This window comes from Diadema antillarum, unplaced genomic scaffold, assembly GCF_040938485.1.
Source record: "Diadema antillarum isolate AM-2024a unplaced genomic scaffold, OU_Dant_1.0 seq00000368_RagTag, whole genome shotgun sequence".
NCBI classification, from domain to species: Eukaryota; Metazoa; Echinodermata; class Echinoidea; order Diadematoida; family Diadematidae; genus Diadema; species Diadema antillarum.
Window position 1 is genome coordinate 4,083,291 of NW_027271369.1, and position 16,953 is coordinate 4,100,243.

The following is a 16,953-nucleotide window of genomic DNA, read 5'->3' on the forward strand; positions in this document are numbered from 1 at the left end:
AGGCAAGGAGGTACTAGGCAAGCTTGCCTAGTACCTCCTTGCTTTAGGTAAGCACACTTCGCCCTAAACCACGTTTGGGCTACAAATAACGTCCAATCTCTACCCCATCCAACTTTCCCCCTGTGCCCGTCTCGTGAATTTACATCTTCCCTCCCCCTCCCTACAAAAAAAAAAAAAAAGAAAGATAAAAAGTGTTTTACCCCAATAATCCTTCGTCATCAAATTTGGCAAAATGAACGTAGGAACGAATGTTTTGAGAGTTTTGTTGTTAACTACGTGCCTCAGAGAAAACAAAGACTTCTGAGCCCAGTCCGGATGCTGTTATTATGACGAGCGGTATGAGGAAGGCGATATAAATAATTATGCTTAACCATTGCGTAGCCTTTTCTTGCCAGGTGAATTTACCTCAGTTGGAATAATAATAAGTGAGGGACTGATACTGCCACAGGGCAGTTTAATTTAACTTTCTTTCACTTTCGGACACCAACTGTAATATTAATACATTTTCTAATCTATTTGCAGCCTGTTTAAAAGCACATGATCGCGGATGAAGAGAAAGCGTTTAAAAGGCTATCGCCAACATCCTGCTATCACGATCACCATGCACTGTTAGCACTGGCCACGGCATCATAATCTTTTTTAGTGTGAATTTTCAAATGAAGGAAACAGAAAAAAAAATTCATATGTCACTCCTTTTTGTTTGTTGCTGTTTGATACGTATCCTGTTTTCTAGAGTTGTATTTCAAGAACATCCCCTATGCTACCTTTTTAGGATAAAGGGTCTACTTAAGAGTAGAAAGACAATATATATATATATATATATATATATATATATATATATATATATATATATATATATAAAAGGACATAATGTACACATAAAGTACAGTCCTTTGAAAGATCATGCGGTAATAAGGAATGAATACCACACGGATTTTCAGGTATACGTAGAATTCTGATATGCATGTAACCATTTTCACTTTTCCCTGTCAAACTTTGTTTGGAATTGCGAGACCTCGCTTTCACCTTTCCGGTCCATAATTACCAGAAGCGAATTTACTTGGCAAAGTTAACAGGTGGTGGAGAAAAAAAAAAGTCAAACAAAAATGACAACTTTCTGTTAAAGTTAAAGAGAAATTGGGTGTTATGATGACAGATAAACGCGTCAAAAAAAAAGTTGAAATGACAAGGCAAGGTACGGTTGGAACTATGAAAACAAGAGTCGAGCAAACTAAGTATTACCACTCACGCAAAGAAAAAAAAATGGACAAAAAGAAAGGAGTTTACACCGCATGTGCGACAGGAGGTTGACTCCGCGAGCGAGGTGGCGACTCGCACAGTTCACTGACCATCCGAAGTTCCCATTTGTTCTGAGTGTGAGGGATGAGTCCCCCCTCGCTATTGTTCACGAGATAAGTATCGTTCGCACATTCTCAGGCAAGTTAAGGACAATCAAGGTGTGACTGATTGATATTTGGTTCATCGCCAACGCCTGTTTTTCTGGGTTTTTTCTTCTCCTACTTTTTTTTTTACCCCGTCAGAAGTTCATCAGACAATAATTGCGCAGACGATCCAATTTGTTAGATCTCAGGATCTACCGGCAAACGTTCCGCTGTCGATTTCCCAGTCGAATTTTTCACGGCCTGTTGAGAGAGAGATAGAGAGGGAGAACACTGAGAATCAAGTCAAGACCTAAACAAAATGAAATGAATGAAATCATCACCGATGAAAAAAATAAGGAAATATATGTGTGTCACTGCAACCAGACAGCCACACTTGATGGACAAATAGATACAAGGACGTATGATGGTTTATTGGTGTGGCATGACATCATGACAGACTCTGAGGTGATATATAAATATACATTTATATAGCTGAAAAAGGACAACAAACAGGAAAAATTATGAGATAATATTTAGGAGGCGCCTGTGTAGCACACATTGCGATTGTTTCTCTTAAAGCAAGACGGAGGAACAATGGGGGCGTTATTTGCAGACCACTAATCTGTGTCTCTCCGTATGTCTACTAATCCTGATACCGAATCATGAAACACGGGAAGGAGACGAGGGGTAGGAAGAGAATTACGAAGCAGAAGACGAGAAGCAAGATGAAGATTGATTGGCTGGTTGATCGATTGATTGACTGATTAATTGATTGAATGATTGATCGATGAATTGACTGATTGATAGAATGATTGACTGACTGACTGATTGATTGACTAATTGATGACTAACTAATTATTGATCAAATGAATGAATGGATAAATAATTGATTGATTGATTGATCGACGAATTGATTGATTGATTAATCGAATGATTGACTGACTGATTGATTGACTGATTGATGACTAACTAATTGATCAAATGAATGAATGGATAAATAAATAAATGATTGATTGATTGATTGATAGATTGGTTAATGTATTGATCAATTGATTGAACTTATTTTCGTTTTACTCTGCATTTCGATAGATAGAACAACAGAAAGAAAGAAAGGAAGAAATAGAACAGCAGAAAGGTTAACTATTTAGCGGAAGAAGGAGAGAGCGTGTTTCTAAAAAAGAACGAAACCGACACCAAACAACACCAGACGAATATCGCTTTTCATTCACATTCTGATGAAGCTCATTGATCTTGATCACTGACCAAAGATTGACCTCTGGCTATCTCTGCACAGAGAAAATATTTTCTCCAATTCATTTCTATCCACTGCACAAAATAACACATCGTGCTTGGGACTTTTACCTCCTGGATTTTATGGATGGAAAAATGACTTAAGCTGAATATTGATGACATCCTGCCTCTGTTCGGGGCGGAAGTATACAATTAATATTTCATAGCAAAGCATAGCAAAGATGTCACGAATGGCGATCAAAGAGTGCAAATATTAACAAGAGTATCAAAAGCTGATGACGACAAAAAAAAAGTTGGTTTGCTCGGAATAAAAGAGATGGAAGGTAACAGGTACTGTTAGTAGATGCTGTGTTAAGTAGGGAAAAAAGAAAAAAAGTAGAAAAAAAGAGCAGAAGAAGAAACAAAAATGCAAGTGATACAGGATAAAGATTTCTGACGACTTTTTCTTAAACTTGTTGGAGTTTGTTTGCTTTACACCAATATTTGGTGGCAACGAGCAACGATGTAACGATACAGAAAAAAAATACCAAGGTCAGCTTATGTCAGAACATTTCCTGCATTACCCATCGTCACGCGAGTTTTAGACATTCCGAATCTAGACATACGTCCATCAAAATCATTTCAAAACTATCGTCGAAAGTAAAGTAAACTTAGAAAGTTTTGGAAGAGACAAAACAATACTTATAGGGTCTTCTCAAAGTCTCTTTCCTTGTCACAGATATTACTTATAAGAATGACTAAGTTGATCAAAATAATTCAGATAACTCATTTCAATAATTTTGTTAACCACTGTGCATGCCGCTAAGGTGGATGGTTGTTCACATCCGTGTTCAGTTCACTGCAGTGAGCGTAGTGTTATTATGGAGTATACTATATTACAATAACAACATTCCACTTTATCAATCAACACTTTGATGTACATTGAAGGGATGGTATATATAGTTTTGGTTGAGGTGGGGATTAAGATTTTAACTTTTTGCGAGATAATTAGAAACCTCTTACGACATAATCATGAAAGAACATACAATTATTCTAAGAGGAATTCAAAATTTGTTTAATAAAAATTGGTTTTGAAATGGCTGAGATATCAAAAAGCAAAGAGGTCCTGATAGAAGGTTGGACCCACCTTTTATTAGGACTACTCTGTTTTACTTTTTTCATATCTCAGCCATCTCAAAACCAGTTTTCATCAAATAATATTTGAAATTTTCTTAGAATTGTATGCTCTTTCATAATGTCATAAGAAGTTCCTAATTGAAAGCAAAACATTATGAACCAGAGGGGTGGAGGCTGAGGTGTGCGTTTTCTTCAATTAGTCTCCCTCTACAAATGAAATTGTAAGATCGCAACCGCTGATCAATAATTTTAACTGCGATCTTACAGTTTCATTTGTAGAGAGGGACAAATTGAAGAAAACTCACACCTCAAGTTTATAATTATCTCGCTAAAAGGTAAAAAATCTGAATCTCCCACCTCAACCAACACTTTACCATCCCTTTAAACCATGAAGTCCAAGGGATTTCGCTGAAGAAAGTATTGCCTTCACTGAATTGGCAACTCTGGATTTTACCATGTATCCTACATTACAGAAAGATTAGATGGGACAGGTTAAATTCGTTTAAACTGCAAATAGTTGCCAATTTAAGAAAGAAGTATGATCTTTAATCATTCACACAATCTGTTGCCGATTTAAAAATCGCTTGCAGATCCAAGGAATAAAGACACTTTTGAAAATTCTGCAACCAAAAGGAAGTAACCAAGCATGAGCAAACACCTAAAATGAAAGAGAAAATTTGTACTCTACCTCATGAAACCCTAACAACTGATATTACAAAAATACAGTATAAGATTTTTTTTAAAGCATAAAACCACAAAAATGAGGCTTTTGGGGCTTGATGGGTTAAATGCTCGGTGATGACGCAGCGATATTTGACTCTTGTTCCTCCTCCCTCACCCCACTCTCGCAGGAATCCGGAGACCTCGAACTGTCCGTGCGCCTTGGCCACATCCTCCGCCGTGTTCCCCTTCCGAGACCTGGCCCTGATGTCCGACCCGTTATTCACCAGCCACTTGACCGCTTCTGGAGTATCAATATCAAAACCCAGACAGACATGGAAAGACGATTAAAACATTAGATTTTCTCCGGTTTTGGTTTCTCTCTCTCTCTCTCTCTCTCTCTTTCTTGTTATTGTGAAAACATTCTGTGCGTCATGGCGTAAAATAACGAAAGGAAACAGAACTGAAAATGCAAGAAAATTAAATCGGAAGGTTCCAAGACAGACGTTGGTCAACTGCACCCACATGGGGACAACGGCCTTCGTCGCACGCCCTCGTGCGGTTCATTCAAACCTGACGATGACCAATCAGCTTCCACACAACTGTAACCTTTATCCTAGAGAACAATCCATGAGATTCCGTACCGACGCAGTCCACTGGTGCGAAAATGTCTCTAAAGATGTTTGTAAAAGCAAACCTTGGCTCCCACGTCCTTCTTACCTGTCCACCCCTTTTCTTTCCTCTTCTTTTCCTTTCATTTCCTTTCTTTTTCATTTTCCTTTCTTTCCTTTTCCTGCTCCCAGATTGTTTCTTTTTTTTCTCCCTCCGACTCCCATTTCCTCGTTTTTTCATGCCTTTTTTCTTATTGTGACATAAAGTCTTCTCTTCCTTGCTGAAGTAAATTGATTAATGGGCTGAACATAAGTTAAGCATTGTTTTCTCCTCTTCCCGCGTAAACTTTCTAAAGGCGAAAACTGAACAAATGCCACAGTATGTAGGGTCTAGTAGTAGTAATAATAGAAGTAGTAGTAGTAGAAGTAGCAGTAGTAGAACTAGTTGTAGTAGTACACTCTAAAATCGTTGGATTAAGAAGTAATCTAATAAGAACATGAGAAGGGACAAATCCACATAAGATTACAATTTTTAGTCTAATTGATTAAGAAATTAAATCCATTAGATTTGAAATTAATCATCTTATCTGGATTTGTCCCTCCTCATGGTCTATTAGATTACTTTTTAATCCAACGAATTTAGAGTGTAATATAGTATGGTAGTGGTAATAGTAGAAGTACGTAGTAATGATAGAAGTAGTAGTAGTAGTAGTAGTAGTAGTAGTAGTAGTAGTAGTGGTAGTGGTAGTAGTAGTAGTAGTAGTAGCAGTAGTATAGTACAAGTAGTAGAAGCAGAAGTAGAAGAAGTAGGAACTAGTATAGGTAGGAGTATCAGTATTTTCATTTTCACTAATATCATCACCATTTTCTTCATCGGTATTGGTAAGTTGAGGCAGTTGTAGTGTCATCATTTCTAAAACTACTAGTATTACAGTCACCGTAGTTACAGACAAGCTCGTTGCGTGTGATATCTGATGGTACTATTGACATTTTACTGGGCAAGGGAGGGGAATTGGTTTTGCTGTTTCATTGTTACAATGTCCTGTATGCACCTGCAAAACGAACATGAGTTGTTTGGTATGGTGTACTTTTTGTTGGCACCAGCTCAACGAGACGTTCACTCAAGGGAGTGATACAAATTAATAAGGGGAAGTGCGCTGTAAGGTCGAATATACTCATGAAAAAAGGGCATTAGTTATCCCGACTCTGACATTTGCGTAGGCCTATTATCTTTGTTGTGCGTCGCTGCTATAGCAAATCGCGTGACAACTGTCCTGTTATTCTGGCTGGCTATCTTTTTTTATATATATATATTTTTGTGTCAGGTCCCTCCTTCAAAAATCTCGACTTGCATTGGCAACCTGCTCACGCATTGCAGACAATGTGCAGCATGACCAATAGGTGGCGCCATTTGCCTTCACGGCGCATGCTGTGACTGTTCTTTCTATTACGTCATTGGAGGCACTCGATATACTAGTAGGATACGGATCAGGCACAGAGCATGCAGTCCGTGAACTTGTCAGACACTCATGTAAACAATGGCTGAGCGAAATGAACAAAATCCTATAATTACAATTCACGTAACCTACGTGTCTTTCGGTGTCCTTGAACTGATCGAACTATCGAAACATTTCACAGCACCCGTCACACTATACTATTAGAAGAACTACGATTAACTACTACATTAGGTCCTCAGTCTCAAGCAGTTTACACCCCTCCCTGCCATACCATAGATAACACAAAACGTCTAATGTGCGTTCACAGCGGCAAAGAAGCCTTCGTCAATACTAAGATCGTTTTGAGTAATTTTCATGAAAAAGTAAGAGTATCAATAGCAAAACAAAAAAGCAAAACTGTTAAAAAAAAAAAAAACATGGCTGTGAAATCAAAAGTTGCGTTGATTGAATATTATTCACAAAATGTTCCTGCTTGCGGCAGAATCGCACCCTTTCTTAATTTGCTTACTGTGAGGGTGTTTAACACAGTAACAAATCGGAAACTCTTTCTCCCTTCATTACTGTATAATTTTTGTTCAAATCTAATTTTCAGAGGTAACATATTCATGAACCAAAATGAGAACAGATAGACCCAAAGCGGAAACAGGAAGTAGAAAAGGAGAAAAGTAATGCACTTTGATACTAACTGATATGTCCGTTCCGAGCAGCAGCATGGAGTGACGTCGATCCTGTTATATCAGGCTGGTTGATATCACCCCCTCTCTCGGCAAGAAGCTGCAAGCATTCGACGTGCCCGTTGGCCGCCGCCTTGTGCAAGGGTGTCGTACCGGTGTGGTCCTTGGCTTGCGGATCCTGGGGTACAAAGATGACGTTTGATGATTGTTAAAGGTATTGTTTACAATTGGGAGCACTGATTTTTTTTTAAAAAAGGTTTGAGATGTCAAATTTGATGCATATGTGTAGGCCAGATGTATCACAAAACATCCTGACATAGTGATATAAAATTTCGCAATAAAGCCTAAATTATAAGGAGATATCACAATTTTTCTCAATAAACCATAAAATTACTATAGAAGTTTTTTTTTTCTATAAAAGTATAACTATTGTTCAAATTTTCTATATTTAAACATGTTTGACATTTATTATACTGATTAAAATATTACATTGGAAAGGTTGTTTCTATCCCTAATTCAAATCTTATAGAACTATTTTGAAGCACTAAAGCTGGGGTTTTGTTTCATCTGCAAAAATGCCAAATAATGCCTTTTAAGACCTGAAGACTAAGGAACGTCAGGCAAGTGAAGCAAAAGTCACCCGTTGCTGTAAGCATGGAGACCGTATCTATATGCTGTAAGCATCACATGTAAGAATTTGGATACGGTTCATAGATTCAGAAATTAGCTATCAAATACACTGTATCGCCGAATTCGCTGCGTTTAAGATCTCTCCGTGCGGTGTGCTACACAACGTAGTTCCAATTAGGTATATCTAATGCCACCATCACACAGTCATATGCAAGAGCCAAGAGATGATGAACGAAACATTTTTTTTTTGTCATAATCACATGCAGGGATATTGCATGAAGATTTGAAAAGGGTTTGTGGTGTGATCTCCTCAAAAATCACTCTAGACCTTCGTAAGATATCATGTCTTTTTTCCCATCTTTCAAAATAAAAACTATGATATTGTAAAGGTGTAATTATGATTTTCGGATTATGGCGATTGAAATTGACAATTCATCGACCTAACATATTTATATGATATTTATAAAATTCTTTTTAACAAAGCGAAATGAGAAAGTTGGAAAGTGACAACAGTGACAATTCCCACATATGGTCGGCTTCGAATGATATCAATATTTTGTAGAAACATTTTGTCATTTTGCATATTCTATAACTTTCTATTTTCACGTCCAATTCTGAAGAGACCTTTTCATAATCGGTTTGATTTACTCGACGCCAACTGAAACAATGGAGTCATATGATACACGCACTTCACCTGAAGCTACAGTGCACTTCCGTTATAACGAACACGGTTATAACGAAATTCCGGTTGCAACGAAGTAAGAATTCAGGCCGCAACATTATCCACTCTATATATTTTTATTGTTTATTTGTTCGGTTACAACAAAATTTCGATATAACGAAAGAAAACTGCCGGTCCCGAGGATCTCGTTATAACGGGAGTCGACAAGAATCACAAGGATTCACAACCGTACTAGATTATTATTTCGTGCTAACCTCACATACATTGCTCTGACTATGTGTACATGCTCCTCATTCGCCCCACCCCCCCCCCCCCCCTTTTCCCCTGCTTCATACCCAAAACGGATAATTCATGCTTGGTTTGGGGGTTTGCTTTCTGTTTGATATTCTCAATTTATGTCAGCCTCTTGGACAAGCCCCTGGGAGCTGGGGGTGCTGGGGGTGCTGCAGCACCCCTGACTTTTTGGAGCAGGGGGGCGTAGCACCCCTATGAAAAATAAAAGTTGGGGGTGCTTCTGCACCCCCAACTTTTATCTTTTTTACAGGGAAATTTTTTTTTCTTTTTTATAGAAAACTGTCCAAATATCCCACCCAAAGTGTGCATCAAATCACTGAATTTCATTTCTGAAAATGCAAAATCTCCATAGCGTGGGAGGCGTGTCCCCTCCCACACGGAGTATAAGCACAAACAGTACTATTTAAGCATTCCCATTGTCCCTGGATATTTACTTTTCTTACTTTTTTGTTGATTTTTTTTTCAAATATGCTACCTGAAGGGCTCACTAGATTGCTGAATTTCAATTAAAAAATGCAGAAGTTCCTTCATTTTAGGGGGAGGGTACCCCCTCAAGGGGGCGAGGGAGCAAAAATTTCCAAGATGTGGATTTTTTTTTTTTTGAAACTGTCCCAATCTTTTACCCACAGTGTGCACCAGTCGATTCTGAAAATGCGAAATCTCCGTCGTCTTAGAGGGAAATACCCCTTCCCACGATATTTTCCTGTCTATTCTAGAGTATTCAAAAGCTCCCTCGTATGCAGGGGTAAGGGGCAGTTCCCATAATATTACCCCCCCCCATAATTTTCGGGATGTCAGAGATTTTCATGCTTTTTAATGGAAAACTGTCCAAATATTTTACCAAAACTATGCATGGAATTGTTGCAGTTTAATTCTGAAAATACAATATCTCTCTCGCGTGGGAGGGGGATAGCCCTCCCCCTTTTATCCTTTCCCATGGATTTAGTACATATCTTTAGATTGACATATTTCCGAATGATTATTTCATCAAAGTCATAAAAAGATCTGTCATTTCAGTTCAAAAAATGCAAAAGTTCCCTCGTGTGGGAAATATCCTCCTTTCCGGAATAGTGTCCTCCTTTCATTTAGGCCTTAACCATTTCCCCGCTTAGCTCCCCTCCCTAGACTTTGTAGCAGTACACTTCGGGTATTGATAATTTCCCAAATTCCATCAAAAATTTGTTTACGAGATAATGACACATGAATTCCAAAAATGCCACAGTTTCCTCGTATTAAATGGCATCAATCCTGGAATAAAAATATTGGCTGGGGGCTCTGCAAACACATCACTTTACCCTCACCCTCTCCATCCCCCTTCCCTCACCCCCCCCCCCCCCCCCTCAAAAAAAAAAAGAAAAAGAAAAAGAAAATCCCCACGATCTTGCTAACTGTCCAGACATTTCACCAAAAGTGCACCATATTGTTTAATTTAAGTTCTGAAAATGGAAAATGTCCCTAGCGTGGGAGGGATACCCCCTCCCACACCCTACCCCGTTAGGCCAACTTCCATACACTTAGTATGGACTTATGAGATTGACACTTTCGGAATATTTCATCAAAAAGTGCGCACCAGATCTGTCACCAAAAGTTCCTTAATTTCGGAAGGGGATGTCCTCTTTCAGTTTACTTTTATTCCCCCACTACATTTAGTAGCTTTATGCTTCTTTATTTGACGTTTTTTTTTTTTTTCAAATATTCCATCATAAATTACTATAACTGAGTATAAACAATATATTTTCATTTCAATCCTCAAAATACGAAGGCTCTCTCGAACAGGAGAGGTAAGGGACACCCCCTTCCAAAACCCTCCCCATATGCTACTGTATATTAGCCTCCACCACATGCATTGATTATGGCTATGTTAGATATTTACATATTCCACCAGAAGTGTGCGACAGAAATTCCAGATCTTTGAATTGCAATCATAAAGATGCAAAAGCTCTCTCATGTAGGAGGGGGATACATCCTCCCATCACATCCTTCCCTCGCTTGGTCTCCCTCCATAGATGACTTACTATCGTCGGATACAAATTTCAGGATATTCCACCAAGAGTGTGCATCAGATCGTTGTATATTATTGTATTTCAATTCTAAAAATGCAAAAGCTCCGTTGTGTGGGAGGGGGCTACCCCTCCCACACCTGCATCATCAACTGCCATATATTTATTACACAGTGATGACGCCCACGCGGATCAAGAGCTGACTATATACCCCGATTTAATGGTCATTCACATTTCTGTGATTATTTATTTTTCATACTTCTTTAAAAATTTCACCAAAAGTGTACTCCAGGACGCTGAATTTCAGGTCTGAAAATTCAAATCTCCATCGAGTGGGAGGGGGATACACCCTCCCCCTTTAGGTCCCCTTCTATGGACTTATACAAAGTGAAAAGACCCACACACACTTCTCTGACAAAAATTTTGGGATATTCCACCAAGAGTTTGCATCAGATCTTTGTACATTGTATTTCAAGTCTAAAAATGCAAAAGCTCCATCGTGTTGGAGGGGGCTACCCATGCATCCATCCCCACCTCATCAACTTCAATACAATTATTGAACAGTGATGACCCACACGCGGAACAATACCTGATTATTATACCCCGATAATGGTCATTCTGATTTCTGTGAAAATTTATTTTTCATACTTCTTTAAAAATTTCACCAAAAAGTGAGCACCAGAACGCTGAATTTCAGGTCTGAAAATTCAAAATCTCCCTCGAGTGGGAGGGGGATACCCTCCCCCTTTAGGTCCCCTTCTATGGACTTATACAAAGTGAAGACTCACACACGGATCAAGAGATAACAGATACCATATTCAAGAACATTTCATCCATGAACATAGTTTTCTTTCTGTTTTGATTGGAGAATGTCAACATTTACCACATAAAGTGTTTACAAGATTGTTGAATTTCACTAAAAATGCAAAAGTTTCTTTGTGTGGCAGAGGGCTTTTTCGCCCTCGCTTCAATGTCTCTATCCCTCCCTTAACCTCCCACTGTCCCCTCCACCCCCCCCCCAAAAAAAAAGGGTCGACAGTGCTAATATGGCCTATGCACCCCCCCCCCCCCCCCCATACTGAAATGCTGCTCATATGGTCTGGCAACCGAACGGGTGGGTCAGGGGTTCAGCACCCCTGTGAAAAAAAGTTGCTCCAGGGGCCTGCTCTTGATATTAGATCATACGCGCGCCCGTCACCTGGGCAACAAAGCGGAGACGCTTCAATCACTCGAGCATGAACACTGTCTTGACTGTCGCACTGATGACGAATCGTCGAGATCTAAGCCATTTTTTAATCACCCTAAATTTCAGTTTCGATGACAAAATCTTTAAAAAAATGAACCACATCCTCCATTTGCTTAACATGTCAGTATGAAGCAATTACGCTTGACGTATCAAGGCACAGTATATAGCAAGATACATACAGAAACAAATAAAACTGCTCTGTACATGTGTTTTGTTTGTGTCAGAGAGTAGACGAAGGGGTAATCAGGAAAAGCCGTATACACGTATTTATATAATGTTTTAGACATGGTATAGGTGGCCAAATTACTATACAATCACTCCCCCCTCCCCCCCCCCCCCCCCCAAAAAAAAAAGTAACAGTACAAGTAAAGAGCTATAAATTTCATATGTTCGTCGTCATAATGCATTTCAGTTTGTCGGTAACCCTAACTAGGCCGGGCTATTTAGGTATATGATAGAGCGGGGGGGGGGGGGGGGGGGGGGGCTCCCAGGCCCCCCCCCCCCCCAGATCTCGGCCGGCCGCCGACCGCGCAATCGCGACGAATTTGTTTGTTTGTTTGTTTGCTTTTATTTCTGCAGTCAATCAGATGCAATTTGAATGCAAACTTCAAAAAGTACAAAGACAAAGAATAAACAAGTGCAGTGAAATAAATCGATAACAGTACATAAATAGATTCACATAGGTGATTGCATTGAGCAATGTAGATACACAGAAACATAAAATAAAATATACAGTATTTTTCAGTAAACAACAGAGATAATTGAATGCAGGAGACCACCATCATAAGCGATTAAGCTTGAAATGGATGGAGGCCTCATAAATGACTATCCAACGACATAACTCTCTTGGAGGAAGGTGATCAGGTGAGTGCAGTGCAGTTGCAGGTGAGAGTGCAAGATGCAGTTGTAGGAAGAAAATTGAGATTGACAATAAGATGACATCTATACTATAAATATTGTTAGCTCAATTGGTTTGGAGAATATAATTGTATCAAATATCGTTTAAGTGAAGCTTTCAAAGAATAAATACTTGAACAAGACTTTATATTATCCGGGAGATTATTCCAAATATCCGGACCCCGAATGTCTTATAGATTTGTGTGTCACTAATAATTTGGATTCAAAAGGTGGAAATTCTACATATACGAGTAGGGTACGAATGGACAGAAGTATTGAACCTAAACATGTTATCAAACGATGATGGAAGTTGATGATGTATATTTGAACATACTTACTGCTACTTGAATAATATTCAAATCAAAACCTTCAATGGTTTTAGCTCATGAAATAAAGTATCAGTATGAGCCCGAAAATGCGATCCTGTACAAATACAGAATACGAATATTAGCACACACATTGCCTATGACGTAATCTAAAGTACCATGTAGTTAATCATTAAAAAAAAAAATTGTCATTTGTGCTAAATTATGCTAATTTATACATAATGATGCATGGAATCAGACAATTTGGTATAAATCACAAAACAAAGCTCAAAACAAGCACATTTATGTGTAAATGTTCTTTTTAGTGTCCTTAACAAATGTAAGAGAAAAAATTGTGCCATCACAAAAAATTTCCAACGTATTTTATTGTTTTTTGAATTTCTTATGTATTTCTTTGTTTTTTTCACTTTATGTTTTTCATTGTTTTTTCGATGAAATTTGTCCGCGACATTGTTCCGAACAAGAAATTATGCTATTAATTGATTTTTATCAATAAAACCCAAAAATAATCATGCTTTTATGAAATTTGCCTGTAAGCACATTTGCTTTGAAATTGCACACGAATTCACGTTTTTGAGCAATTTTTGGTCTGACATGCACGTACATATTTATGCGCAACTTCGGAACCACGTGCCCGGGCATCGCAAATTTGGTGTCAAAAAGATGCGGGAGACTCAAAAGAAAAAGTCATGAAACGTTGCGGCGATAGCTTTTCGCGATAGCGATACATCGCGCGGAACGTCGAGCCCCCCCCCCCCCCCCCCCCCCCCACCCCCTCCGGCCTAGTTAGGGTTAAGCGTTTGCAATGTCGAGCAAACTTTTAGTCGTTGGGAACATTTACTGTATATGATACACTCGTATAAAAAAATATATATATCGTGCAATCCTTTTCGAGAGTATGCATGTTTACGTAAACTAAAACTGATTAAGAAACAACTACGAGCTCATAATAATCATGGGAAATATTAGCTGAGTTATACCTGGCCTTCATCCAGTGCGAAGATGATGCCCCGCAGATCGCCTGTGAAAGCTGGAATGGAGAAATGATATAGAGAATTGGGACTGAGGGAGGTTCTCAGTTCTCAGGCTAAAAACAAAACAAAACAAAACAAAACAAAACAAAACAAAACAAAAAAAAAACAAGCAAACAAACAACGACAATAATTAAACAACAGAAAAAAGTATTGCCATAACACAATAATCAAAATATGATCACACGCCTTTGTCACTGACGTGAGAATAGTTGTAACTTTGATGGTATCATTAATGGATGATAGGTTTGGTTGAGATGGGGATTCAGATTTCAACTTTTTTTTCCAAGATAACTGGAACCCCTAATTTAAAATATTGGAGAGAATACAGTTCTAAAAGGAATCAAACATTTATGTGATGAAAATTGGTTTTGAAATGACTGAGATATAAAAAAAGTAAAACAAAGTGGTCCTCATAAAAGATGGGACCCACCCTTTACAAAGACCTCTTTATTTTGGATATCTCAGCCATTTCTAGAACAAATTGTATGCTCTTTAATATTTCATGTAAGTGGTTTCTAATTACCTCACAAAAAGTTAAAACCTGAATCCCCATCTCAACCAAAACTATACGATCCTTTTGAATGCGTGGCACGTTGTTAGAGCGGTAAACCCGAGTTGATGAATACACGGGCACATCATCCCCCTCCCCCACCCCCACCCCACCCCACCCCAGGTGTCGTGACAGGTTTGGAGGGAATCTCTCCGCGGACTAATCAGCAATTACGTGCATTATCACTGTCTTAGGTGTCACGGCGTCGTGAAGCGACGCCATGCATGTCATCATTGCGCCCGGGATGAAAACCGAAGCAACAGTGGGAAGAATGCGAGAGGGAAGATGAAATCTGCCAATGTTGCAGCGGTTGAAAAACAAAACAAATGCCTGAACCACAAGTACTGAAACAGTTTGCATGTTGGCCTAATCCCCTCATGAATACAACAAAATTTTCATATATAGATAGAATAACTACATAATAATCATGGAAAATGATGACCAGTTTCTTTTTACAGTTTCTCATAATAATGCTTTAAAGCGTTAATGAATTCACAAATATGCTTAGAGACAAACTTGATTAAAAAAAAGAACATCCCTATCAATGCTATCGATGAGATATCTATCGTAGAGTGAGACTGTCGTTTAGATAACAGAATCTGCTTTTAATTCTCTTACCTGCCTCGTTAATGTCCAGTTCCATTCTCGTCATCACAATAGTATTGGTCTTCAAAAATTGTTCTCACGTTCTTTGTTAAGCTTTTCCTGCGGATGACAAAATCCTATCTGTCGTCGTTTAATAACTCACGTTCATGCGGGGAGAGTATATAACTGCTGGAGATGGCACGCGGACAGTATACAGGTTCTGTATAATACTTTACATTTCCCCTCCTTGCATTGCTCTTCTCCTATACGACGACGGTTGATATTTCCAAGGAGCGAACCTTGCTGTTTCCGACTGAAATCGTCTGACACTGACGGAATCGATCAGTATCGAGCAAACCTACATGCATATTTAAAGGAAATTCAAACGATTGTATTCATTCCGGCTGGAATATTTATCACACAGGCTGCGAGAGAGAAATATACATCACTCAGACAGACCCTTCCAGCTGTATGATCAACATACAGTTTCATCAACTAGAGCGGGTCACCTTGTACTTTGTATCATACATAACAATAACAGCTACAACATCAAACTATTGTGAATAACGAAAATGCTGGATGGTGTATGATCGCGGTTGATCAACTTCTTCAGAGAGAGCAGAGAGGTTATGACACAGATATAATGCGGATGACAGCCGTCGCTTAGAGTTCGACGCACGCACGAGAAGAAAACCCGTTCACGAATTTGGCGGCAGGATGTAGCGAGAATCCAAGATGAGGAATAATGCGCACCAAATTTACGACCTTTCCGCACCACTACTTCAAGTTCACGTATATATACGACGCAACGTACGAGGGTCATTGATGTGCCAACGACGAAAAAGGTTGTGGATGGCGGTGCGAAAGCAGCCAGCTTCGATTGTAGGAATCTGTTCAGAGAAGTAGCAATGCAAATGAAATGCAGAAAATGCGATAATACAGCACAACAATGATAACATCAGCAGAATAGATCGCAATTAAAATATGGCCTGAGGGTTTCCATCCCATGCACTGCGAAGCACGAGCGACGGGAGAAGATGAGGCTTTTGTGTTATAGGCCGTGGTATATACAGTTGTTGTAGCTGGAGTGTTCAGGCTATTCCGCGCCACAAGACAGAGTGTGACGGCCTCCTGCATGTAGTCCTAAACGCAGATGGCAAATAGGCTGCGTTGCTGTGTGCGGCGGGTGTAATAGGAGTAGATTTGTGCACAATGGATGCATTTTCCATCTCGAGTTGTTCACTCGCGTGTCTGCTTTCGCCAAATGGAGTTGGCTGGCAAACTCATTCGGTATGCACGCAGGCATCAAGATACAATGGGATCTTAGCAACGGCGTGTTGCTATCACCGGGGTTACAAATACATGTACAAGGAGTTTTTTTTTTTCGTGTTCTATGATGTGATGGATTACAAAAGTCAATTTAATGAAATCTATATAACTGTGAGCTTTATAATATCATCAAACGGTCGGATGCGGTTTAGAACCTAGCTGACATCCATTATGTGTCAGTTTGCAGCTTCGTTGTTTTGGTATTATACCCGTCTCTTGATAATTACTG

The 16,953-nt window shown here is 39.1% G+C and overlaps 1 protein-coding gene across 1 annotated transcript; it reads right to left on the reverse strand.

The window, feature by feature from the left end:
• Positions 1 to 1,520: 1,520 nt before the first annotated feature.
• LOC139731308 (uncharacterized) lies at positions 1,521 to 15,531 on the reverse strand. The gene is made up of 5 exons (XM_071642196.1): positions 15,429 to 15,531; positions 14,207 to 14,256; positions 7,164 to 7,329; positions 4,588 to 4,713; positions 1,521 to 1,643 (listed from the first exon to the last, which is right to left on the reverse strand). The coding sequence occupies exons 1-5, from the start codon at positions 15,460 to 15,462 to the stop codon at positions 1,588 to 1,590; spliced, it is 432 nt and encodes a 143-aa protein (XP_071498297.1). The 5' UTR covers positions 15,463 to 15,531; the 3' UTR covers positions 1,521 to 1,587.
• Positions 15,532 to 16,953: the final 1,422 nt, after the last annotated feature.

Coding starts and splice junctions, on each gene's coding strand:
- LOC139731308 (XM_071642196.1), bottom strand. CDS start 15,462: ATGACGAGAATGGAACTGGACATTAACGAGGCAG. Junction 4,714..7,163: donor TGCTCGGAACGGACATATCA/GTTAGTATCAAA, acceptor TTGATACTCCAG/AAGCGGTCAAGTGGCTGGTG. Junction 1,644..4,587: donor CGGATTCCTGCGAGAGTGGG/GTGAGGGAGGAG, acceptor CTCTCTCAACAG/GCCGTGAAAAATTCGACTGG.